This window comes from Somniosus microcephalus, chromosome 6 (assembly GCF_052327205.1).
Source record: "Somniosus microcephalus isolate GS21.2 chromosome 6, FLI_Smic_1.0, whole genome shotgun sequence".
In the NCBI taxonomy this organism is placed as follows: Eukaryota; Metazoa; Chordata; class Chondrichthyes; order Squaliformes; family Somniosidae; genus Somniosus; species Somniosus microcephalus.
This window is the reverse complement of record NC_140992.1, coordinates 179,155,409-179,182,611: the sequence shown is the minus strand read 5'-3', so window position 1 is coordinate 179,182,611 and position 27,203 is coordinate 179,155,409. Positions and strand designations below refer to the sequence as shown.

General features: G+C 49.8%; 1 protein-coding gene across 1 annotated transcript in view; it reads left to right on the top strand.

Annotated features, from left to right (window-relative positions):
* LOC147116230 (RNA-binding Raly-like protein) overlaps positions 1–27,203 on the top strand; it is a 1,022,237-nt gene that overhangs the window by 962,545 nt on the left and 32,489 nt on the right. Inside the window, exon 8 of the mRNA XM_085991011.1 lies at positions 16,545–16,612. Within this exon, the coding sequence (XP_085847137.1) occupies positions 16,545–16,583 (39 nt within the window). The 3' untranslated portion in view covers positions 16,584–16,612. The remainder of the gene's footprint in view (positions 1–16,544; positions 16,613–27,203) is intronic.

Here is a 27,203-nt window from a genome sequence, read left to right as displayed (position 1 = left end):
AACGTAACTGAAGTCCCTCATTCCTGGAATCATTCTCGTAAATCTATTCTGCACCTTCTCTAAGGCCTTCACATCCTTCCTAAAGTGTGGTGCCCGGAATTGGGCACAATACTCCAGTTGGGGCCAACCCAGTGTTTTATACAGGTTCTTCGTAATTTCCACACTTTTGTACTTTATATCTCTATTTATGAAGCCCAGGATCCCATATGCTTTTTTAACTGCTTTCTCAACCTGCCCTGCCACCTTCAACGATTTGTGCACATATACCCCCAGGTCTCTCTGTTCGTGCACCCCCTTTAGGATTGTACCCTTTAGTTTATATGTCCTCTCCTTATTCTTTCCATCAAAATGTATCACTTCGCACTTTTCTGCATTAAATTTCATCTGCCACGTGTCCGCCCATTTCACCAGCCTGTCTATGTCTTCCTGTAGTCTATCACTGTCCTCCTCACTGTTCACTATACTTCCAAGTTTTGTGTCATCTGCAGATTTTGACATTGTGCCCTGTACACCCACATCCAAGTCATTAATATATATCAAGAAAAGCAGTGGTCCTAGAACCGACCCCTGGGGAACACCACTGTATACCTTCCTCCAGTCTGAAAAACAACCGTTCACCACTACTCTCTGTTTCCTATCACTTAGCCAATTTCATATCCATGCTTCCACTGTCCCATTTATTCCATGGGCTTCAACTTTGCTGGCAAGCCTATTATGTGGCACTTTGTCGAACGCCTTTTAGAAATCCCTGTACACTACGTCAACCGCATTACCCTCATCAACCCTCTCTGTTACCTCATCAAAAAACTCGATCAAGTTGGTTAAACATGATTTCCCTTTAACAAATCCGTGCTGGCTTTCCTTAATTAATCTACTCCTATCCAAGTGACTGACTACTGTTTCTAAAAGCTTCCCCACTACCAAGGTTAAACTGACTGGCCTGTAGTTGCTGGGTTTATCTTTATGCCCTTTCTTGACCAATGGTGTAACATTTGCAATTCTCCAGTTCTCTGGCACCAGCCTCGTTTCTAAGGAGGATTGGAATATTATGGCCAATACCTCTGCGATTTCCTCCCTCAATTTCCTCAGCATCCTAGGATGCATCCCATCCGTTCCTGGTGACTTATCTACTTTAAATACAACCAGCCTTTCTAATACCTCTTTATCAATTTTTATCCTATCAAGTGTCTTCACTACCTCCTCCTTCACTATGTCTATGGCAGCATCCCCTTCCTTAGTGAAGACAGTTGCAAAGTACTCGCTTAGTGCCTCAACCATACCCTCTGCCTCATACATAGGTCTCCTTTTTGGTCCCTAATCGGCCCCACTCCTCCTCTTACTACCCTTTTGCTATTTATATGCCTGTAGAAGACTTTTGGATTACCTTTTATGTTGGCTGCCATTCTATTCCCATACCCTCTCTTTGCCCCTCTTATTTTTTTTTCACTTCTCCTCTGACCTTTCTATATATAGCCTGATTCTCAGATGTATTTGCAACCTGACATCTGTCATACGTGCTCTTTTCTGCGTCATCATATTCTCTATCTGTTTCGTCATCCAGGGAACCCTGACTTTAGTTGCCTTGCCTTTCCCCCTAGTGGGAATGTACCTAAACTGTACCTGAACTATTTCCTCTTTAAAGGCAGCCCATTGTTCTATTACAGTTTTGCCTGCCAATCTTTGATTTCAGTTTACCCGGGACAGACCCGTTCTCATCCCACTGAAATTGGCCTTCCCCCAGTTAAACATTTTTACTCTAGATTGTTCCCTGTCCTTTTCCATAGCTAATCTAAACCTTATGATACTATGATCACTGTTCCCTAAATGTTCACCTACTGACACTTGCTCCACTTGACCTACCTCATTCCCCAGAACCAGATCCAGCAATGCCTCCTCCTTCGACAGGCCGGAAACATACTGATCAAGAAAGTTCTCCTGAACACACTTCAGAAATTCTTCCCCGTCTCTGCTCTTTACACTATTACGATCCCAGTCTATATTAGGATAGTTCAAGCCCCCCATTATTACTACTCGATAGTTCTTGCACCTCTCTGTAATTTCTCTGCAAATTTGCTCCTCCATATCTTTCCCACTATTTGGTGGTCTATAGAATAAACTTAGTAGTGTAATGGCACCTCTATTATTTCTTAACTCTAGCCATATAGATTCTGTCCTTGACCCCTCGAGGACATCCTCCCTCTCCAGCACTGTAACATTCTCCTTAACCAATACTGCCACACCTCCTATCTTTCCTGAACATTTTATAACCAGGAATATTTAACATCCAATCCTGCCCTTTTTTGAGCCAGGTCTCAGTTATTGCCACAACATCATATTCCCATGTGTCTATTTGTGCCTGCAGCTCAGTTACCTTGTTTACTACACTTTGTGCGTTCACATACTTACACTGTAAACCCATCTTAGACCATCCTGTATTCTCTCTTAGTTTGACCTCACCTAATAACTTACTTTTTCTTACTTTAGTGCTCTCTGCCTCTCCCAATCCTTTGAGCACTTTATTTCCCCTTTCTAATGTTACATCCTGGTGTCCATCCCTCTGCCAAATTAGTTTAAACCCTCCCCAACAACACTAGCAAACCTTCTTGCGAGGATATTGGTTCCGGCCCTGTTGAGGTGCAACTCGTTCGGCCTGTACAAGTCCCACCTCCCCCAAAACCGGTCCTAATACCCCAGGAATCTGAAGCCCTCCCTCCTGCACCATCTCTCCAGCCACGCATTCATCTGCTCTATTCTCCTATTTATATACTCACTAGCACGTGTCACCACGAGTAATCCGGAGATTACTACCTTTGAGGTCCTGCTTTTTAATCTCATTCCTATCTCCCTGAAATCTGCCTGCAGGACCTCATCCCTCTTTCTACCTTTGTTTTCACAGCACCCCGCTCCCCTGTGGTATGTGCAGTACCAGGCTCCTCTCCTTTAATCAGGGGAGGAGGCCTGCAATGATGTGGTGCTACGTGCTGCCGCATGTGGCGCAGCTGCACGTAGGGCTGTGAAATTCAGTAGTAGCGCCCCAAGCAGGAGCTGGAGCGCTTTCCAGTAGCACCCCTCCTCCTGCTTGGGGCGCTACCACTGAATTTATGGCGGGGGGGTGGGGGCGCTAACTTAGCGCCCCGATGACGTTAGCGCCCCAAAATGGGCACCACCTAATTTTTCCCCTATGAGTCTTAAAAGTTGGACCTACCTTTATCTCCAGCTCCTTCTCTCACTCTCTTAGTTAAAGTCTTTATTCACACAATTATCTATCTTTATATTAATTGGTTTATCTAGTTACATTAGAGAGAATAAAACACTAATACTCACCCACCAATCACCTACCTGCAGTCCTGTGATGTCACTCCTTGCTTTTGCTGTTCTTTTGGAATTCGGCGGCCCCGCCCTCTTTCTCCTGTGCTGCCGCCTCTGCTGCCGATTCCTTTCAGTCCGCTGTCCTCGGGCCCCACGCTCTTTATCCTGTGCTGTCTCCTCTGCTGCCGATTCCTTTCAGCCCGCTGTCCTCGAGCCCCACGCTCTTTATCCTGTGCCGCCACCTCTGCTGCCGATTCCTTTCAGTCCGCTGTCCTCGGGCCCCACGCTCTTCATCCTGTGCCGCCACCTCTGCTGCCGATTCCTTTCAGTCCGCTGTCCTCGGGCCCCACGCTCTTTATCCTGTGCTGTCTCCTCTGCTGCCGATTCCTTTCAGCCCGCTGTCCTCGGGCCCCACGCTCTTTATCCTGTGCCGCCACCTCTGCTGCCGATTCCTTTCAGTCCGCTGTCCTCAGGGCCCCGCGCCCTTTATCCTGTGCCGCCACCTCTGCTGCCGATTCTTGATCATTAAAATGAATGGGGGTGAAATCAGGGGGGCTGGTGAATGCAGGGCTGACACTATCAGTTCATGATTAAAGAGTGATGCCTGTATTTGTAGTCTTTGCCTTCCTGTCCTTTAGGCATTTGGGGTAATTTTAAGTTTCAGCGATGGCGTAAAATGGATGATATCGGATCGGCTGTCCATTATATGCCCTGCCCAATTTTCCTTTCCATTGACTTCAATTTAACGTGTCGGCCTTGGCTCTGAGTCAGAGGGTGGTCGGTTCAAGTACCATGCTAGAGACTGGAGCACATAAACCAGGCTGCATGCAAATTAGCTGCTGCGTTTCCTACATTACAACAGTGGCCACACTTCAAAAGTACCTACAGGAAACTTTGTGCTATCCGGCACCGACGGGACCGAGCTGTTGCCGTTCCCTCAAAACTGCCGGACAAACCAGCGCTAATGTTGAAAGATATGGAAGCTTTTGAGCTCCGTATCTGTCAACAAACCCCATTGCTTAGCAACAGCTTCTAAACAGTCCAAGCATCTCTGTAGCGTCTCTGTAGCTTAGCAACAACTTCAGCAGACCTTGCAGAGCTTGACTGTTGAGAAAAAAGCAACGAGAAGAAAAAAAACCTAACGAAAACTGTAGTGTCCGCGTATCAATAAAACACGGACTGCAGGAGAACGGTAATAACAGGTGTTTACTGAACAGAGGGTATGCTGCAACTGAAAGTACAGAAGCCTGCTACGGCTTTATATACAGGTGTGGTCACTGCCGGTACTACAGTATAAAAGCAGTTCTCTCTTAAAGGTACATACACAACAATTCCTCCCCTTTTAGATAAACAGTACATAACATTCATTTAACAATTAAATAATAACTAATTACAATTACAATTTTCTTTGTACTATATACATCAGCTGAAAGTAATCATTTATAAATTCAGTCTTTGAGGAGGCTTCCTGATCCTGTCTGGATAGCGCCTTTCTCGAGTATCCTGTTCTTGCGGCGGAGTCGATTCTGGCTCATTGTCATTGGTTGGTTCGTCAACTTCCAATACCACTGATTCTGAGGTAGGTGCAATCTGTACTTCGGGTTCATCACCAGGTGCGCATGCTCGTGGTATGGGTTTGACTTGTTCCTGTGACTCTAGAATCTGGTCAGCATGGTGTCTCACGATGCTCTCTCCAACGTCCACTGTGTACATTAGTGGTCCCTGCCGTGTGCATATTGTTCCTGGCAGCCATTTTTCTGTTCGGTAGTCGCGGGCCAAGACTGGTTGCCCTATCTTGAAGCTCCTGGTTGGCTTCTCATTGATGTGCTGGAATTGCTTATTCTCAACACCTCGTCTTATGTTTGGTTTGAGCAAATCCAGGCGACATCTTAACCTTCAGTTAAAGAACATCATGGCCGGAGCTTGGTTGGTGACTGCATGTGTCGCATTCCGGTAAGCAAACAAGAAATTATCCACCTTGTGTTGCAGTGGTATGTTGTCGTTATACATCGCCTTTATTGCTTTTTTAAAGTTTTGAACAAACCTCTCAGCCAATCCATTTGTGGCTGGATGATATGGGGCGGATGTGTAATGCTTTACCCCATTATTCCTCAAAAACCTTCGGAAATCCTCGGACACAAACTGTGGTCCATTGTCGGAGCAAATCTGTTCTGGCAAGCCATTCCTGGTGAAGATGGTCCCTAGGACTGCAATAGTTTTCTCCGTGGTGGTGGAGGACATTTTGATGACCTCTGGCCATTTCGAATGTGCAACCACGGCGATTAAAAACATTGAGTCCATAAATGGACCAGCAAAATCAATGTGTACCCGTTGCCATGGAGATGAGGGCCACTCCCATGTGTGTAGCGGGGCCTGTGGTGGAGCGTTTTGGACTTTCTGGCATCCTGTGCATCTCTTGGTCATTTCCTCGATTTTTTTATTGATTCCCGGCCACCACACAAACACCCTGGCTAGGCTCTTCATTTTTACCCCTCCCAGATGACCCTCATGAAGCTCATTGAGCACTCTATCTCTCAACTTGGGTGGAATTACCACTCGGGATCCACACATCAAGGTCCCCCGGCACACTGACAGCTGTTCTCTCCTTGGCGAGAATGCTGGCAACAGTGAGTCGCCATGTGCTGGCCATCCCTTCACCGTCAAATCATAGACCCGAGAGAGTGTCGGGTCATTTCGGGTTTCCTTCTCTATACTTGAGTTTGTAACAGGTAGACATTCGACTATGGTCGAATGGAATATCTCAACAGGGTCCACTGCAGGTGCTTCCTCCACCGTAGGCAGTGGCAGGCGCGACAGCCCATCAGCGTTTCCATGCTGTTTCGTGCCCTTATACTCTATGTTGTATTGATGTGCCCCTAGAAAAAGGGACCATCTTTGCAGCCGTTGCGCCGTCATCACCGGAATGCCCTTCTTTGGGTTAAAAATGGAGACAAGAGGCTGGTGATCAGTCAGTAAGGTGAATTTCTGCCCGTGCAGATAGGGATTGAACTTCTTCACCCCCCACACCAGGCTGAGGGCCTCCCTGTCAATCTGGGCGTAGTTACGCTCGGCTGAGGTTAACGTGCATGACGCAAAGGCTATTGGCCTCTCTGAACCGTCAAGGAATTTGTGCGACAGCACCGCTCCAATGCCGTAGGGAGACGCATCACACGCCAGCCGAATCGGTAGTGTTGGATTGTAGTGGGCCAATACTTCTTTTGAAGTGATTAGGCATTTACATTTCTGAAAGGCACGCTTACACTCATCACTCCATTTCCATGCTACTCCAGTTTGCAGCAGGGCGTTCAGTGGGTGCAGAATTGTAGACGAATTTGGCAAGAATTTATGGTAGTAGTTCACCAACCCGAGGAACGACCTCAGTTGCGACACATTTTCCGGTGCTGGAGCCTTGACTACTGCCTCAATCTTGTCTGGGGACTTATGTAACCCCTCTTCATCAATCACGTGGCCACAATACGAGATTTGTTTCCTGAAAAACTCGCATTTGGGGCGGTTGGCTCGTAGCCCATATTCTTGTAATCTAGTGAGCACCTGCTCCAGGTTGGCAAGGTGTTCACTGTCATTTTCGCCCGTAACCAGGATGTCGTCCAAACAACACTGGGTCCCCGGGATCCCTTGCAGGACTTGTTCCATCGCCCTCTGCCAAATAGCCGGAGCTGATGCTACCCCGAATACCAGTCGGTTGTACTGGTAAAGACCTTTGTGAGTGTTTATCGTGAGGTATTTTCTAGATGCTTCTTCTACCTCCATTTGTAGATACGCTTGGGCCAGATCAATCTTCGTAAAGCGTTTCCCTCCAGATAGTGAGGCGAAAATATCTTCTATCCGCGGAAGTGGATATTGTACTGTGTGCAGGACTGGGTTCACAGTTACCTTAAAGTCCCCACAGATGCGAACCTTCTTCGGTTCCCCAGGCGTGCTGCTCAATGATTTCTTCATTACAGGAACGATGGGTGTGGCCCACTCGCTCCAGTCCACCTTGGACAGCACACCCGAACGCTCCAGACTCTCCAGCTCTGCTTCAACGGCTGGGCGGATCGCATACGGTACCGGTCTGGCCTTAAAAACTTTTGGGTTTGCGTTATCTTCAATTTTTATCATTGCCGTTACGCCTTTTAGAGTCCCAAGTCCTTGCTGGAACACCTCTTTCGCGTCAGTTAGAATTTTTGACAGTCGTCCAGGTGTGACGTCGTCATCCTTTTTGTCAGCCACAGTTAGCGCCTGAATGGAATGCCAATCCAATTGTATTTTTCGGATCCATTCCTGTCCCAATAATGGTGGTCCTCCATCTTGTAGTATATATAGATACAGTTTCTGTGTTTCCTTGCCGTTGTATTTAACGGGCACCCTTATTTTTCCTCTGGGGTAGACTTTTTGCCCCGTATATGTCTTCAAGACAATGGGCGTGTCCTTCAAGGGTATGTGTGAGAATAGCCGCTCGTAGTCTCATCGATTCATGACTGTTAGGGCTGATCCTGTGTCCAATTCCATCTTTACTTGGGACCCTGCTATCATGAGGGTGACCCAAATGGTTCGGTGAGCCTCCTTTGCGATCACGTTGTGTAACTTTAGACAACTTAGTCTCCTGCTCCCGGAGTCATTATCACTCTTCTGATCTTCTGAACTACTGTCCGTCATCTTTTGTACTTTCTTGTACTTTTCCTTAGTAGTTCTTTTAGTGTTGGTTTTCTTTCCCGACCTGCAGACTCGTGCTATGTGTCCCACTTTTCCACATTGCCTGCATACTTTGTCCTTAAACCAGCAATCCTTCTGGTCATGGGTTGTTCTGCCGCAGCGATAGTACTTTTCTGCTCCATATGCCATTTCTTTGGTGCTATATTCTTGCAGTTTCTGTTGTATTTCCGCAGCTCCCAGTGCTGCTGCTTCGTAGGATACTGCAACGCTAAAAGCCTTTTCTAGCGTAAGGTCCTTTTCCAAAAGTAGTCGTTTCTGGGTTCCTTCACTCTGGAGCCCGCAGACAAACTTACCCCTTAAGGTACCTGCCAGTCCTGCTCCGAACTGGCAGTGTTTCGATAACTTGCGTAGTTCCGTAAGATAGTCAGCATTACTCTCGTCTTTGTGCTGGTTTCTTTCATGGAACTTGAATCTTTCTGCTATCAGCAGCGGTATAGGGTTTAGATGTTCCTGTAAGATATTGACAATCTCTTCAAAGCTTTTCTCCATTGGTTTAGCTGGTGTAATTAAATTCCGCAATAGGCCGTACATTCTCACGCCCATCAAATTCAATAATACCGATGCCTTCTTTTCATCGGCCACCTCATTTGCCTTGCAGTGCACTTCAATTCTTTCCACATACGTGGTCCAGTCTTCTATTTCGTTGTCGAAAGCAGTGATGCTGCCACTCTTCGGCATCTTGGGTGGTTTAAAATGGCGCCTCCCGCGCTTTTCTTTCTTCCCCAATGGATTAAAATGGCGCCTCCCGCGCTTTTCCTTCTTCCCCCTGCTGCCAATGCTGCTCCTAGCGTTCTAACTAGTAATGGCGGCGCCCCGTGGCTTTCTGCGCGTCTCTCTTTTGTTAATTAATTTTCTTAGTTTTATTCTTCTTCGACGCTGTCCACTGCGCGTCTCTTTTCCTTCCCCTTTTTTATTTTCTTTAACGCTGCCCGACTCTTGAGCACCGGCCGCGCCCTGTGCGCTCCACCCTCTCTCTTTTTCTTCCCGACGATGCTGCTCGGCCCCCTTGCAGAGCCGCTCGATCGAGCTCTAGCCCGCCGCAGTCCGGGAAGGGTCAGCGCACTACCTGCTACCAGCCCGATTTGCTGGGACACCTTGACTGGAGAACCAAGCCCAGCTCTCCACAGCTTCCCCTGCGATTCTCTGAACTCCGATGGATCACTGGGCGGTTGCCCACGGTTGACGCCCGTTGCTCTGGCTTCGACCTCCAAGAAGCTTCTTTTCAGGGATGGATCCCCGTGAGGTGATGCAGTACTGCAGGTGAGTTTGAACCTGCTCGTCGCCACTGTAGTGTCCGCGTATCAATAACACACGGACTGCAGGAGAACGGTAATAACAGGTTATTATGCCCGTGTGTAATTGAGACACGGACTGCAGGAGCTGGTTACAACAGGTGTTTACTGAGTGGAGACAAAACTGGAACTACTATGCAAAGTTACTACACAGGCTTATATACAGGGGTGGTCACTACTGGTACTGCAGTGTACAGGGGCTGCAGAATATAGTTCCTTCTGCAAAGTACATACACTACAATTCCTACCCTTTTAGCTAAACAGTACATAACATTCGATTAATAATGAAATAACATATTTACAATTACAGTTGCTAGATACATTAGCTGAAGTTAAGCAATTATAAGTTCAGTCTTTGAGGAGGCTTCCTGATTCTGTCTGGATAACGCCTCTTTGGGGTATCAGGTTCTTCTGGCAAAGTTGATTCGGGATCAACGTCGTTGTTTGGTTCGTCTGCTTCCAATATCACCGATTCTGAGGTAGATGCAATTGGTACTTCGGTTTCATCACCAGGTGTATCGGATCGTGGTGTGGAATTGACGTTTTCCAGTGACTCTAGAATCTGGTCAGCATGGCGCCTTACAATGCTCTCTCCAACGTCCACGGTATACATTAGGGGTCCTTGCCGTGTGCAGCTCGTTCCTGGCTGCCATTTCTCTGTGCGGTAGTCCCGGGCCAAAACTGGTTGACCTATCTTAAAACTCCTGGTCGGCCTTTCATTCATATTCTGAAACTGCCTGTTCTCCACATCTCTTCTGATGTTTGGCTTAACCAAATCCAAGCGGCATCGTAGTCTTCGATTGAAGAACATCATGGCTGGAGTTTGGTTGGTAACCGCATGTGTCGCATTCCGGTAGGCAAACAAGAAGTTATCCACCTTGTGTTGTAGGGGTATGTCTTCATTACACATTGCCTTGATAGCCTTCTTGAATGTTTGAACGAGCCTCTCAGCCAATCCATTGGTGGCTGGATGATATGGGGCGGATGTGTAATGCTTAACACCATTGTTCTTTAAGAACCTCCGGAACTCTTCAGACACAAACTGTGGTCCATTGTCGGAGCAAATCTGTTCAGGCAGCCCATTTCTGGCAAATATGGTTCGTAAGACTGTGATAGTTTTTTCTGTGGCGGTTGAGGACATTTTTATTACCTCTGGCCACTTTGAATGTGCATCCACCGCAATTAAAAACATCGAGTCCATAAATGGACCAGCAAAATCAATGTGCACCCTTTGCCATGGAGATGAGGGCCACTCCCATGGATGTAGAGGGGCTTGTGGTGGGGCGTTTTGGACCTTCTGGCATCCTGTACAGCTCTTGGTCATCTCTTCGATTTCTCTATCGATTCCCGGCCACCACACAAATGCTCTGGCTAAGTTCTTCATTTTTACCCCTCCCAGATGACCCTCATGAAGCTCATTGAGCACTCTATCCTTCAATTTGGGTGGAATTACTACTCTGGATCCACACATCAAGGTTCCTCTGCACACTGACAGCTGTTCTCTTCTCGGCGAGAATGCTGGCAACAGTGGTTCGCCATGTGCTGGCCATCCCTTCACCGTTAAATCATAGACCTTGGAGAGTGTCGGGTCATTTCGTGTTTCCTTTTATGTTTGCATTCGTCACAGGTAGACATTCGACTATGGTCGAGTGGAATATCTCCACTGGATCCACTGCAGGTGCTTCTTCCACCGTCGGCAACGGTAGGCGCGACAATCCATCAGCATTCCCATGCTGTTTAGTTCCTTTGTACTCGATGTCATATTGGTGTGCCCCTAGGAAAAGGGACCACCTCTGTAGCCGTTGTGCTGTCATTATCGGGACACCCTTCTTAGGGTTGAAAATGGAGACAAGAGGTTGATGATCAGTTAGTAGAGTAAATTTCTGACCGTGCAGGTAATGATTGACCTTCTTCACCTCCCACACCAGGCTGAGGGCCTCTCTGTCAATCTGGGCATAGTTATGCTCAGCTGAAGTTAACGAGCGTGACGCAAAAGCTATCGGCCTCTCTGAACCATCAAGGAGTTTATGTGACAGTACCGCTCCAATGCCGTAGGGAGACGCATCACACGCCAGTCTTATCGGTAGTGATGGTTTGTAGTGAGCCAATACTTCTCTTGGAGTGATTAGGTCTTTACTCTTCTGAAAGGTCCGCATACATTCATCGCTCCATTTTCAAGCTACTCCCGTTTGTAGTAGGGCGTTCAGTGGGTGCAGAATTGTGGACAAATTCGGCAAAAACTTACGGTAGTAATTCACCAATCCTGGGAATGACCTCAGTTGCGACACATTTTCAGGCGCTGGAGCCTTAACTACCGCTTCAATTTTGTCAGGGGACTTATGTAACCCCTCTTCATCAATCACGTGGCCACAATACGATATCTGTTTCTTAAAAAACTCGCACTTGGGGCGATTGGCTCGTAGCCCGTGTTCTCTTAGTCTAGTGAGCACCTGCTCTAGGTTGGCAAGGTGTTCACTGTCATTTTCACCTGTCACTAGGATGTCGTCCAAGTAACACTGGGTCCCCGGAATCCCTTGCAGGACTTGTTCCATCGCTCTTTGCCATATCGCCGGAACTGATGCTACTCCGAATACCAGTCGATTATACTGGTAAAGACCTTTGTGAGTGTTTATCGTGAGATACTTCCTAGAGGATTCTTCAACCTCCATCTGCAAATATGGTTGCGCTAGGTCAATTTTTGTAAAACGCTTCCCTCCAGATAGTGAGGCGAAAATACCTTCTATCCTCGGAAGAGGATACTGTACTGTGTGAAGGATTGGGTTCACCATCACCTTGAAGGCCCCACAGATGCGAACCTTCCTTGGCTCCTCAGACTTATTGTTTAACGTTTTTTTCATGACAGGAACGATGGGTGTCGCCCACTCGCTCCAGTCTACCTTAGATAACACACCTGCATTCTCCAGATTCTCCAGCTCTGCCTCGACAGCTGGGCGAATTGCATACGGTACCGGTCTTGCTTTGAAAAACTTGGGGACTGCATTCTCTTCTATTTTTATCGAGGCAGTTACGCCTTTAAGAGTTCCCAGTTCTTGATGAAATACCTCTTTAGCGTTAGCTAAGATTTTTGACAATCGTCCAGGTGTGACGTCATCATCCTTTTTACCAGCCACAGTCAGTGCCTGAATGGAGTGCCAGTCTAAACTTATCTTTCTGATCCATTCACGTCCCAATAACGGTGGTCCACCATCTTGCAGTATGTACAGATACAGTTTCTGTATTTCTTTGCCGTTGTATTCGACGGGCACCCTTAATTTCCCTCTGGGGCATACTTTCTGCCCCGTATACGTCTTCAAGACAATGGATGTCTCTTTCAAGGGTATGTGTGAGAATAGCCGCTTGTAGTCTCGTCGATTCATGACGGTCAGGGCTGATCCTGTATCCAATTCCATTTTGACTTGGGACCCTGCTATCGTGAGGGTGACCCAAATGGTTCGGTGATCCTCTTTCGCGATTACGTTGTGAAGTTTGAGACAGCTTAGTCTCTTGTTCCCGGATTCACTATCGCTCTTCTGGTCTTCGGAACGACTGTCCGTCATCTTTTGTACTTTCCTGTACTGTTCCTTAGTAGCCTTTTTGTTGTCGTTAGTCTTCTTTCCAGACCTGCAAACTCGTGCAATGTGTCCCATCTTTCCGCATTGCCTGCATATTTTGTCCTTGGACCAGCAGTCCTTCTGGTCATGGGTTGTTCTGCCGCAGCGATAACATTTTTCAAATCCCCGTGTCATTTCATGGGTGCCGTATTCCTGTGGCTTTTGCTGTATTTCCGCAGCTCCCCTTGCTGCTGCTTCGTACGATACTGCCAAGCTGAAAGCCTTATCCAGCGTCAGCTCTTTCTCTGAGAGTAACCTCTTCTGGGTTCCTTCACTCAGGAGTCCACAGACAAATTTGTCCCGTAGAGTGTCTGTCAGTCCTGCTCCGAACTGGCAGTGCTTTGATAGCTTGCGTAGTTCCGTAAGGTAATCAGCATTGCTCTCATCTTTGTGCTGATTTCTCCTGTGGAATTTAAATCTTTCTGCTATCAGCAGCGGTGTAGGATTTAGGTGTTCCTGTAGGATATCAACAATTTTGTTAAAACTCTTCGCCATTGGTTTGGCTGGAGTGATCAGGTTCCGCAATAGGCCGTACGTTCTTGCGCCCATTAAGTTTAGTAGTACTGATGCCTTTTTCTCATCGGCTACTTCGTTTGCCTTGCAATAAACTTCGACTCTTTCCACATACGTGGTCCAGTCTTCTATTGCATTATCGATGGCAGTGATATTGCCAGTCTTCGGCATCTTGGAAATCTAAGATGGCGCCTCCCGCGCTTTGCCTTCTTCCCCGATTTAACAAAATGGCGCCTCCCGCGCTTTGCCTTCTTCCCCGCTGGATTAAGATGGCGCCTCCCGCGCTTTCTGTCTGCTCCGCTGCTGCTAGCGCTGTTGCTGGCGTTTTTATGCCTTGATGGCGACGCCCTATGATCTTCGCGCACTTCCCCCCCGCGCTGCTGCTAACGCCGCTCTCGGCGGTCCCCGTGGCAAACTGCAGCTCCTCGCGGCTTTCTGCGCTTCTAATTTCTTTTATTTTCCCGTCGTCAGAGCAACCCCTACAGGACACTTTCCTCCCTCTTCTCGGGTCTGTACACCGCCCGGCTTCGTAGCACCGGCCACGCCCTGTGTGCTCCACCCTCTCTCTCTCTCCTCTTCCCGACAACGCTGCTTGGCCCCGTTGAAAAGCCACCCGATCGAGCTCTAGCCCGCCGCAGCCCAGGAAGGATCAGTGTACTCCCTGCCACCAGCCCGATTAGCTGGAACACCATGGACAGGATAACCAAGCCCCGCTCTCGACAGCCTCTCCTGCAATCTTCAAATCTGATGAATCAGAGGCAGTTGCCCATGGTCGACGCTCGTTTCTTCTGTTTGTTTGTTTTTTCTTTCGTTCCTTCTGGCCTCGACCTCTGACAACTTCACTTCAGGGATGGATCCCCATGAGGCGGTGCAGACTGTAGGTAAGTTCGGATCTGCTCGTCGCCAGTATTATGTCCGTGTGTAATTGAGACACGGACTGCAGGAGCTGGTTTCAACAGGTGTTTACTGAGTGGAGACAAAACTGGAACTACTATGCAAAGTTACTACACAGGCTTATATACAGGGGTGGTCACTACTGGTACTGCAGTATACAGGGGCTGCAGAATATAGTCCCTTCTGCAAAGTACATACACTACACAGGTGTTTACTGAACAGAGGGTATGCTGCAGCTGAAAGTACAGAAGCCTGCTACGGCTTTATATACAGGTGTGGTCACTGCCGGTACTACAGTATAAAAGCAGTTCTCTCTTAAAGGTACATACACAACAATTACGGCTCCTGATTTTTGCCGGTGGCTCGAGCATTCCGGACAGTTAACCTCCGGATAACACAAAGTTTCCTGTACTTGGCTGTAAAGCACTTTGGGACGTCCTGAGGTCACGAAAGGCTCTATATAAATGGAAGTTCTTTCTTTCTTGGAGTCACCCTCCAGTAATTCATCCACGTGTCCATTCTTCACAGATGAATGAAAGCAAGAACTTGCATTTATATAGCGCCTTTTACAACCTCGAGACGTCCCAAAACACTTCACAGCCAATGAAGTATTTTTGAGGTGTAGTCACTGAACTGTAGGGGAACGCGGCAGCCAATTTGCACACAGCAAGGTCCCACAAACAACAATGAGATAAATGACACATGAGCCCAGACAGTGAGCGTGGGCAGACAGTTGACCATAGGACAGCACATTACAGCCAGGCCACATTCCCTCCTGAGTCAGCATCACACGACATGCATTTCCCAGGGGGGAGTCGCTGGTTTGCGCGGGCAGATTTCTATTTTCCCCTCCCCAACCCTGGCGACAGCGAAGCCCCAAACCTACTGCCGCCCCACTGACTCAACATAAGAGCGAGAATCAAAACCGGGGAGCGCTCTGCTCTGTGCATTACAAACTGCTTTTATCAATTGGGCCATCATGGAGCCATTATGAAAATCTTTTTGACATCAGAGGTCCTCATCTCCCTCTGTACTGTCCATATGTTCCATGTTCACTCGCTTGCGGCTCTCACTGGAGAGCACAGATAAGCCCACGGTTCAGTAGAGTACTGTATGAGGAGTTGCATGAGATCCCCTTACAGTCCTGTTAATTTAAATCCTTGCAACGCAGTTGTAAATTACTTATATTTTGAGCACCGTGAGTCAGCATGAGCACTGAATATCAGTCGGTGTTTAAAAAGAATTTAATAAAGGGTCGATCTTTGCCTTTGATGGTTCTCCTGTGATTTAACTGTTGGACCATAAGCTGTCTTTACATGCGCTGTTGAAATATGCAGCCCGAGGCTATTAGGCTAAGCTTTCATCATTAGGGCAATTTGAAGAGGAAATTGTTTTTCGTAGATGATGAGAAGTAGGGGAGAAGTTGAGTGAGCTAAAATTAAATTTCTTTTTCCTCTGCGTGAGACTCATGTTAATTGCTATTTTATTCTGTCTTTAGTCGGCATTTAACTGTTATATTTAGCCAGTGTTTTTTTTGTTGTTGCCAGTTTTGTCCTCCCCGCTCCCTGCTGGCACTGACTCTCACTGAGGTGCAGTTCCGCAGATGTCATCAGCTCCCCAAAGTCTCTGCTCTTCACACCTGAGCCTCAGAGCCAGGCCCCATCCTGTTGTCGCCTGAGGCCAATGCAGGGGACGGTGGAGGGGGGTGAGGGGAGTGGAGTGACTGGATCATGATCAGGAGTGGCCAACAACAACCCCTGGCTGATGCTTCCCCTCCATAACCCAGGGAGAGTTGACGCCTCCTGTCGAGGCTGCTCTGGTTGAGATCAGCTAACAGAAGTGAATCGCCACTGCCCCCGCCCCCGCCCCCACCCCTTGCCTTCTTGGCCAACACGTGAAATGGGGCCACTTGAGCAAAGTAGCAGGAGGCTGCCAGCGCCAAAATGAAGCGTACCTCAGCGTGAATCAGCGCTTTCAGGAGAGGAGGGGAGTAAATGGAGAGAAAACACTGACCACCCTGATACCAATGGGACAAATGTGTTTTCCATTTCCACGCCTGCATCCTCTCACGCTTCAGTGTCACATGGTTTTGCTGGAATATTCTGGATTTACGCTCAAAAGTATTTTTTTCACGTATTCTCTCTGATTCTTCCTGTGCAATGACTGTCTGTTTTTTTCCAATCCTCTCTTCATCTTTTCTTTCTTCTAGATGAATAATCACACTTCGGATGCATCAGACACACAATAGAAACAGACCTTGCGAGCAGCAGGGTTCAGGTTTGTGCCATCTTCCTGTTGTCAGTTAGCTGGTCTGTGTGCCGTTTGCAGATTCTAAGAGCTAATTTTGAAGTGTGTGTGAAAGGATTAATCGCCTTTAAATGTCTGTGCTGAGTTCGCTGATCTGAGCTGGGGGTAGCAATTGGCGTCACCTGGGAAAATCACGCTTTCCTGTCACTGTCCAGTTGCCCCCTGCTGGAACGGTGTCAACCGTGGCTCAGTGGGTCGCACTCTCGCCTCTGTCAGAAGGTCGTGGGTTCGAGTTCCACTCCAGAGACTTCAGCACATGATCCAGGCCGACACTCCCAGCGCAGTACTGAGGGAGTGCTGCACTGTCGGAAGTGCCGTCTTTCGAATGAGACGTTAAACCCCGTCTGCCCTCTCAGGTGGACATAAAAGATCCTATGGCACTCTGCGAAGAAGAGCAGGGGAGTTCTCCCCTGTGTCCTGGCTAATATTTATCCCTCAACCCTCATCACTAAAAACAGATTATCTGGTCATGTACCTCATTTCTGTTACGTGGGATCTTCCTGTGTGCAAATTGGCTGCTACGTCTCTTACATAACAACAGTGACTACACTTCAAAACTACTCCATTGGCTGTAAAGCGCTTTGGGACGTCCTGAGGATGTAAATGGCGCGATATAAGTCTAAGGGGGAAAAATTGAGTCGCGCCCCCTTTGGGGCGCTAACTTCGCCAGGGCGCTACTTTTAGTGCCCCGAAATAATTAGCGCCCCCGTGGCCGAAATTCATCGATAGTGCCCCAAGAGGGAGGTGGGGCGCTACTGGAAGCGCCCCGCCTCCTTGGGGCGCTGCGAGGGAATATCACGGCGCTACGTGTCGCAGCACCATGCTTTGCAGGCCTTCCTCCCCTTCTTAAAGCAACGAAAATGGCCGCCTGGCACCTCGCCTCTAATTAGCGCCGTCCCAGCCACATGTAGGCCCCCCTGACCCTGTCCGACATAGCGTCCGGCGGTAAGTCAGGGGCGATACCGAAGATCGCGGCCGGGGCGCGAATGAGGCGCTGCACACGGCGATGATGTCACCGCCGGCGGCGCAACACCGTGGGGCGCTAATGGTTACCGCCGCCGCTAACCTCACACTGAATTTCGCGGGATGCGTTGGCGGCACCGTGCCCGGGCGCTAGTTCCTTTATGCCCCGTTAGCGCCCTAAGAGGCGCAAAGCAACCACATTTTTCCCCCTAAGTCTTTAAAGTGCATGTGTATGGCTGTCAGGTGAGGACAGGATCAGACTTGGCTGTGATGCCTCCCATGGTAGACTGGACTTTCAGCACTGTCATAGCCCTCACAGGAAGAAGGGCTCATTGGCCGAGATACTAGAGGCCTTGGAATCCCAGCAAAAAAATCAGTAGCTTCAGGAGAGAGGGAGGTGGAGAGACTCGGCACAAATCAATGAGTAAAGTTTTATCCCTAAAGAACCAATAATAAGTATATGAATTGCGAATGTGTGACAGGACTCTTCTGGGAGGAATATCATACACAAGTTCTAATTACCCTCTGCCCATCAGATAGTGGAACTGGCAGTGTTATGCCACAGGCTCTTGGGGGAGCTGGGTGATTCAAATCCATATAGCTGCCAGACTGGGCCTGCAGCAGGTGGTGAGAGAACCAACACGAGGGATAAACCTACTTGACTTCATCCTCACCAATATACCTGTCGCAGATGCATCTGTCCATGACAGCATTGGTAGCAGTGACCACTGCACAGTCCTTGTGGAGACGAAGTCCCTTCTTCACTCTGAAGACACCCTCCGTCGTGTTGTGTGGCACTACCACCGTGCTAAATGGGATAGATTCAGAACAGATTTAGCAGCTCAAAACTGGGCATCCAAGAGGCACTGTGGGCCATCAGCAGCAGCAGAATTGTATTCCACCACAATCTGTAACCTCATGGCCCAGCATATCCCTCACTCTACCATTACCACCAAGCCAGAGGACCAACCTTGGTTCAATGAGGAGTGCAGAGGAGCATGCCAGGAGCAGCACCAGGCGTACCTAAAAATGAGGTGCCAACCTGGGGAAGTTGCAACACAGGACTAAATGCATGCTAAACAGCAGAAACAGCATGCTATAGACAGACCTAAGCGATCCCACAACCAACAGATCAGATCAAAGCTTTGCAGTCCTGCCACATCCAGTCGTGAATGATGGTGGACAATTAAACAACTAACGAGCGGAGCAGGCTCCATGAACATTCCCATCCTCAATGATGGCAGAACCCAGCACATGAGTGCAAAAGACAAAGCTGAAGCGTTCTAAACCATCTTCAGCCAGAAGTGCCAAGTGGATGATCCATCTCGGCCTTCTCCTGATGTCCCCACCATCACAGAAGCCAGTCTTCAGCCAATTCGATTCACTCCACGTGATATTAAGAAACGGCTGAGCACACTGGATACAGCAAAGGCTGTGGGCCCCAATAACATCCCGGCTGTCGTGCTGAATACTTGTGCTCAGGAACTAGCCGCCCCTCTAGCCAAGCTGTTCCAGTACAGCTACAACACTGGCATCTACTCGACAATGTGGAAAACTGCCCAGGTATGGCCTGTCCACAAAAAGCAGGACAAATCCAATCTGGCCAATTACCGCCCCATCAGTCTGCTCTCAATCATTAGCAAACTGATGGAAGGTGTCATCAACAGTGCTATCAAACAGCACTTACTCACCAATAACCTGTTCACCGATGCTCAGTTTGGGTTCCGCCAGGACCACTCGGCTCCAGACCTCATTACAGACTTGGTCCAAACATGGACAAAAGAGCTAAATTCCAGCGGTGAGGTGAGAGTGACTGTCCCAGACATCAAGGCTGCATTTGACCGAGTGTGGCATCAAGGAGCCCTCGTAAAACTGAAGTTAATGGGAATCGGGGGGAAAACTCTCCACTGGCTGGAGTCATACCGAGCACAAAGGAAGATGGTTGTGGTTATAGGAGGCCAATCATCTCAGCCATTGGACATCACTTTAGGAGTTCCTCAGGTCAGTGTCCTAGGCCCAACCATCTTCAGCTGCTTCATCAATGACCTTGTCTCCATCATAAGGTCAGAAGTGGGGATGTTCGCTGATGACTGCACAGTGTCCAGCACCATTCAAAGCTCCTCAGATAATGAAGCAGTCCGTATCCGCATGCAGCAAGACCTGGACGACATTCAGGCTTGGGCTAATAAATGGCAGGTAACATTCGCACCACAGAAGTGCCAGGCAATCACTATCTCCAACAAGCGAGAGTCTAACCACCGCCCCTTGACATTCAACGGCATTAGCATCGCCGAATCCCCCACCATCAACATCCTGGGGGTCACCGTTGACCAGAAACTTAACTGGACCAGCCACATAAATACTGTGGCTACAAGCGCAGGTCAGAGGCTGGATATTCTGTGACGTGTCTCACCTCCTGACTCCCCAAAGCCTTTCTACCATCTACAAGGCACATGTCAGGAGTGTGATGGAATACTCTCCACTTGCCTGGATGAGTGCAGCTCCAACAACACTCAAGAAGCTCAACACCATCCAGGACAAAGGAGGAGGGGAATGGGAATAATTGGACAGTTCTTGATCAGTACATTTCTGGCCCAACGAGGAAGGAGGCATTGCTGGATCTGCTTCTGGGGAATGAGGTGGGTCAAGTGGAGCAAGTGGCAGTAGCGGAACAATTAGGAAACACTGATCATATCATAAGGGTTAGACTAGCTATGAAAAAGGACAGGGAGCAATCTGGAGTAAAAATACTTAATTGGAAGAAGGCCAATTTCAGTGGGTTGAGAATGGATCTGGCCTGAGTAAATTGGAATCAAAGATTGTTAGGCAAAACTGTAATCGAGCAAATGGGCTGCATTTAAAGAGGATATGGTTCGGAAACAGTCGAGGTACATTCCTACAAGGGGGGAAGGCAGGATGTCACTGGCAAGGCCAGCATTTATTGCCCATCCCCAATTGCCCTTGAGAAGGTGGTGGTGAGCCGCCTTCTTGAACCGCTGCAGTCCGAGTGGTGAAGGTACTCCCACAGTGCTGTTAGGTAGGGAGTTCCAGGATTTTGACCCAGCGATGATGAAGCTTCGGCGATGTACTTCTAAGTCAGGATGGTGTGTGACTTGGAGGGGAACTTAGAGGTGGTGGTGTTTCCATGCACCTGCTGCCCTTGTCCTCCTAGGTGGTAGAGGTCGCGGGTTTGGGAGGTGCTGCCGAAGAAGCCTTGGCAAGTTAATGCAGTGCATCTTGTAGATGGTACACACTGCAGCCACGGTATACCGATGGTGGAGGGAGTGAATGCTTAAGGTGGTGGATGGGGTGCCAATCAAACGGGCTGCTTTTCCTGGATGGTGTCGAGCTTCTTGAGTGTTGTTGCAGCTGCACTCATCCAGGCAAGTGGAGAGTATTCCATCACACTCCTTACTTGTGCCTTGTAGATGGTGGAAAGTCTTTGGGGAGTCAGGAGGTGAGACACTCACCGCAGAATACCCAGCCTCTGACCTGCTCTTGTTGTCACAGTATTTATGTGGCTGGTCCAGTTAAGTTCAATGGTGACCCCCGGGATGTTGATGGTGGGGGATTTGGCAATGGTAATGCCGTTGAGTGTCAAGGGGAGGTGGTTAGACTCTCGCTTGTTGGAGCTAGTCATTGCCTGGCACTTCTGTGGCGCGAATGTTACCTGCTACTTATCAGCCCAAGACTGAACGTCGTCCAGGTCTTGCTGCATGCGGGCATGGACTGCTTCATTATCTGAGGAGTTGTGAATGGCGCTGAACACTGTGCAGTCATCAGCGAACATCCCCATTTATGACCTTATGTTGGAGGGAAGGTCATTGATGAAGCAGCTGAAGATGGTTGGGCCTAGGACACTGCCTTGAGGAACTCCTGCAGCGATGTCCTGGGGCTGTGATGATTGACCTTCAATCACCACAACCATCTTTCTTTGTGCTAGGTATGACTCCAGCCAGTGGAGAGTTTGCCCCCTGATTCCCATTGACTCCTTGATGCCACACTCGGTCAGATGTTGCCTTGATGTCAAGGGCAGTCACTCTCATCTCACCTCTGGAATTCAGCTCCTTTGTCCATGTTTGGACCAAGGCTATAATGAGGTCGGGTGCCGAGTAGTCTTGGCGGAACCTAAATTGGGCATCAGGGAGCAGGTTATCGGTGAGTAAGTGCCGCTTGATAGCACTGTCGATGACACCTTCTATCACTTTGCTGATGATTAAGAGTAGACTGATGGGGCGGTAATTGGCCGGGTTGGATTTGTCCTGCTTTTTGTGAACAGGACATACCTGGGCAGTTTTCCACATTGTCAGATAGATGCCAGTGTTGAAGCTGTACTGGAACAGCTTGGCTAGAGGCGCGGCTAGTTCTGGAGCACAAGTCTTCAGCACGATAGCCAGGATGTTGTCAGGGCCCATACCCTTTGCTGTATCCAGTGCGCTCAGCCGTTTCTTGATATCTCATGGAGTGAATCGAATTGGATGAAGACTGACTTCTGTGATGGTGGGGACCTCGGGAGTAGGCCGATATGGCTCATCTACTCGGCACTTCTGGCTGAAGATGCTTGCAAACGCTTCAGTCTGGTCTTTTGCACTCACGTGTTGGGCTCCACAATCATTGAAGATGGTGTGATGAAATATTCCATTCATCACTGCCTGTGACTGTGGTCGGTTTCAGTGTCATTTCCCTTCCCCCAGTCCTCATTGTATTGTTTATTGGAATGTGCTGTGTGTGTAGGGCTCCGCCCATACCTGGCCCCTTTTGTAAGCTAGCTCAGTCTGGCCTCAGTCTCCAGAAGGAAGATACCTCTCTCTCTTACGTGTTACTTTCTAAGTTAATAAAAGCCTTGTTTTGTTTCGCTAACATCGAGTCTCGGAATTATTGAGGCACATCAATTTTATTAACTTATTTTTCAACACCATGGATCAACTCCTGAAACCCGAACGTTTGGATTTGGATCAACATGCTCCGGACGCATCAGCATGCTTCGGACACTGGTTTGAGTGTATGGAATTCTTCCTGGACAATTCCGCAGCCGTCAAAGACGCTACGGACGCTGCGAGGATGAGACTCGGAATTCTGCGGAATTGGGTAAGCCACCGGGTTTACCCCCTCATCCAAGACGCCGATACGTACCTGGCCGCCTGCGACATCTTAAAGGCGCATTACCAGCAGCCTACGAATGAGGTGTATGCTAGGCATCTGCTCGCTACTCGCGCACAGCGACCTGGGGAATCGGTGGAGGAGTTCCTAAGCACCCTGAAAATGCTTGGCAAAGACTGCAAGTGCCGAGATGTAAAAGCCGCAGTGTACACTGACGAGCTTGTTCGCGATGCCTTTATCACAGGCCTCAGCTCCGCTTGCATCCGGCAAAGACTGCTGGAAAAAACGGGGTTGGACCTGAAACAGGCTGCGGACACCGCGCGATCCCTGGATGTGGCCCAGAGAAACTCGGACGCCTACTCTTCAGCCCGCGCCGTCCACGCCGCCACGTGTGCACCGAGGGCGCCGCCATCTTGGAAGGCATCTTCCCCGCCCGGCAGCCCGACACCGGCGGGGCCCCGCTCTCCCCCCAGAAGCCGTACGACAGCCGCGACGCGTCAGGGACCCAACTGCTACTTCTGCGGGCAGCCAAAACACACCAGAAACCTGTGCCCGGCGAAAGGCACCACCTGCTTTAAGTGCGGTAAGAAGGGGCACTTCGGGAAGGTGTGCAGAGGGAACCCCGCCGGAAAACCAACCGCCGGAAAACCCGCCACCGCCGCGTGTGCGCCGTGGGAGCGGCCATCTTGGACGCCATCTTGCCCGACCTCGTGGGGTCCGCCATCTTATGAGCAGACAGCGTGGACACCATCTTGTATCGATCAGGGCCCTACAGTGGCATCGGTCACAGTGGACCAGACCAGGCCGCACCCGCTATCCAAATCAATGGTGGACATCGAGGTAAACGGGTGCCGGGTTAAATGTTTAATTGACAGTGGAAGCACAGAGAGTTTTATCCACCCTGAACTGGCACAGCAACTCTCCCTAAAGGTGGTCCCTGCTCAGGGTACCATCTCTATGGCTGATAAAACCCAGACATCGACCATTCTGGGTTACTGCACGGTACAATTGGGCGTTAACGGAACTGTATACGATAATTTTAAAGTATTAATCATGAAGAACCTATGTGCGAGCGTGATCTTGGGCCTGGATTTCCAGTGCAACCACCAAAGCATCACGCTCAAGTACGGTAGGTCCCAGCCGCCCCTCACAGTGTGCGGTCTGGCTACCCTGAAGGTAAAGCCGCCTTCGCTATTCGCGAACCTTACCCCTAACTGCCGGCCAATAGCGACCAAAAGCAGGAGGTACAGCTGGGAGGACAGGCGGTTTATCGCGACCGAGGTAGACAGGCTCCTGAAAGAGCGCATTATTGAACGCAGCAACAGCCCGTGACGCGCCCAAGTGGTAGTGGTAAGGGGTAGCGAGAAGAAACGGATGGTGATCGACTATAGTCAAACGATCAACAGGTACACCCAACTAGACGCCTACCCCGCATATCAGAAATGGTGAACCAAATCGCCCAATACCGGGTGTTCTCCACCATCGACCTCAAGTCAGCGTACCACCAGCTCCCTATCAGACCAGAGGACCGCCCGTACACCGCCTTCGAGGCGAACGGACGCCTCTACCAATTCCTCAGAGTCCCCTTTGGGGTGACGAATGGGGTCTCGGTTTTTCAGAGGGAGATGGACCGCATGGTCGATGACCACCACTTGCAGGCTTCCTTCCCCTACCTCGACAACGTCACCATCTGCGGCCACAATCAGCAGGATCACGACTCGAACCTCGAGAGGTTCCTGGAAACCGCACAAAAACTCAACCTCACCTACAACGAGGACAAGTGCGTTTTCAACACCACGCGCCTCTGCATACTAGGCAGCGTGGTGGAGAATGGGGAAATCGGACCAGACCCCGACCGATTGCGCCCCCTACGGGAGCTGCCCCTGCCCAACACTCCCAAAGCCCTGAAAAGGTGCCTGGGGTTATTTTCTTATTATTCCCAATGGGTCCCCAACTACTCCGACAAAGCCCGCCCCCTCTTGAAAGCATCCTCTTTTCCGCTCTCTGCTGAGGCCCACGCCGCCTTCAAAAGCATTAAGCAGGATATTGAGCGGGCCACGCTACAGGCAGTGGACGAGAACACTCCATTTCAAGTGGAAAGTGATGCGTCTGACTTCGCCTTGGCGGCTACCCTCAACCAGGCGGGGCGGCCTGTAGCTTTCTTCTCGAGGACCCTCCAAGGACCCGAGATCAGACACTCCTCCGTGGAAAAGGAGGCCCAAGCCATCGTGGAGGCAGTGCGCCACTGGCGCCACTACCTAGCCGGCAAACGCTTCACCCTACTTACCGACCAGCGGTCGGTAGCGTTTATGTTCAATAATAAACAGAGGGGGAAGATTAAAAATGATAAGATTCTTAGGTGGCGGATCGAGCTCTCCACCTTCGAGTACGACATCATTTACCGGCCAGGGGCCCTTAACGAATCCCCTGACGCCCTCTCACGAGGGGTGTGTGCCAGCGCCACCGGGGATCGGCTACAGACCCTCCACAACGACCTCTGCCACCCAGGGGTCACGCGGCTGTTCCACTTCATAAAGTCCCGTAACTTACCCTACTCGATTGAGGAAGTTCGGTCTCTGACCAGGAACTGCCGCACTTGCGCTGAGTGCAAGCCTCGGTTCTACCGCCCAGATAGAGCCCACTTAATCAAAGCTACACGGCCCTTTGAGCGGCTCAGCTTAGATTTCAAGGGCCCCCTCCCGTCCGTCGACCGCAATGTTTACTTCCTGAACATTGTGGACGAATACTCCCGGTTCCCATTCGCCTTCCCCTGCCCAGACATGACCAGCGCCACGGTCATTAAATGCCTCAACAGCCTGTTCTGCCTGTTCGGTATGCCGAGCTACATCCATACGGATAGGGGGGCGTCCTTCATGAGTGAAGAGCTACGCCAGTACATGCTGTCCAAGGGGATCGCCACGAGCCGTACCACCAGCTACAACCCCCGGGGTAACGGCCAAGTGGAGCGAGAGAACGGGACAGTATGGAAAGCAGTCACTCTAGCTCTAAGGACCAAGGGCCTCCCTATCTCCCGCTGGCAGGAAGTCCTCTCGGATGTGCTCCATTCGATACGGTCGCTATTGTGTACGGCCACTAATGCCACGCCTCATGAACGAATGTTTGTCTTTCCCCGGAAATCCACCTCAGGCGTATCCATGCCGTCATGGCTCTCCACCCCAGGTCCGGTACTCGTGCGAAGGCATGTGAGGGGCCACAAGACGGACCCTCTCGTGGAGCCAGTACACCTACTCCACGCCAACCCCCAATACGCATATGTCCGGCACACCGACGGAAGGGAGGACACCGTGTCCATAAAAGACGTCGCCCCAGCCGGCATCGACAACAACCACGGCAATAGCAGCAACAACGATCACAGCAACTCTTACCCACCCACTACTCTTTCATCACCCCCGGAAGAACATCGACCAACGGCACCCCCACCAACTACCCCTTCAACAACCCTGGCGGCACCCCCGGCAGAGACCCAGGAGACTACCGGGGACACCCAGCCGACACCCGCGGCACCACAACAGCCACGTCGGTCGCAGAGGACTATCAAACCCCCGAACAGACTAAATCTATAGAAGGGGTGAATGTGATGAAATATTCCATTCATCACTGCCTGTGACTGTGGTCAGTTTCAGTGTCATTTCCCTTCCCCCAGTCCTCATTGTATTGTTTATTGGAATGTGCTGTGTGTGTAGGGCTCCGCCCATACCTGGCCCCTTTTGTAAGCTAGCTCAGTCTGGCCTCAGTCTCCAGAAGGAAGATACCTCTCTCTCTTACGTGTTACTTTCTAAGTTAATAAAAGCCTTGTTTTGTTTCGCTAACATCGAGTCTCGGAATTATTGAGGCACATCAGATGGGGATATTGATAGAACCCCCTCCTCCCATGTGCAGGAAGTGTTTCCAGCTGCAGCTACTCGAAATTCGCATTTCGGAGCTGGAGCTGTGGCTGGAGTCACTGTGGAGCACCCGCGAAGCTGAGATCTTCGTGGATAGCACGTTTAACGAGGTGGTCACACCGCAGGTAAAGAGTGCACAGGCAGACAGGGAATGGGTGACTGCCAGACAGAGTAAAAGAACTAGGAAGGTAGTGCAGGAGTCCCCTGGGTCCATCTCCCTCTCCAACAGATTTTCCGTTTTGGATACTGCTGGGGGAGATGGTTTCTCAGGGGAATGCAGCAAGAGCCAAGTCCATGGCACTACGAGTGGCTCAGCTGCACAGGAGGGGAGGAAAAAGAGTGGGAGAGCAATAGTGATAGGGGATTCTGTCATAAGGGGAACAGATAGACGTTTCTGTGGCCGCAGACGTGACTCCAGGATGGTATGTTGCCTCCCTGGTGCCAGAGTCAAGGATGTCACTGAACAGCTGCAGGGCATTCTGAAGGGGGAGGGCGAACAAAGAAACATGGAAGATAGGAGCAGGAATAGGCCATTCGGCCCCTCGAGCCTGCTCCGCCATTTAATGAGATCATGGCTGATCATCCAAATTCAG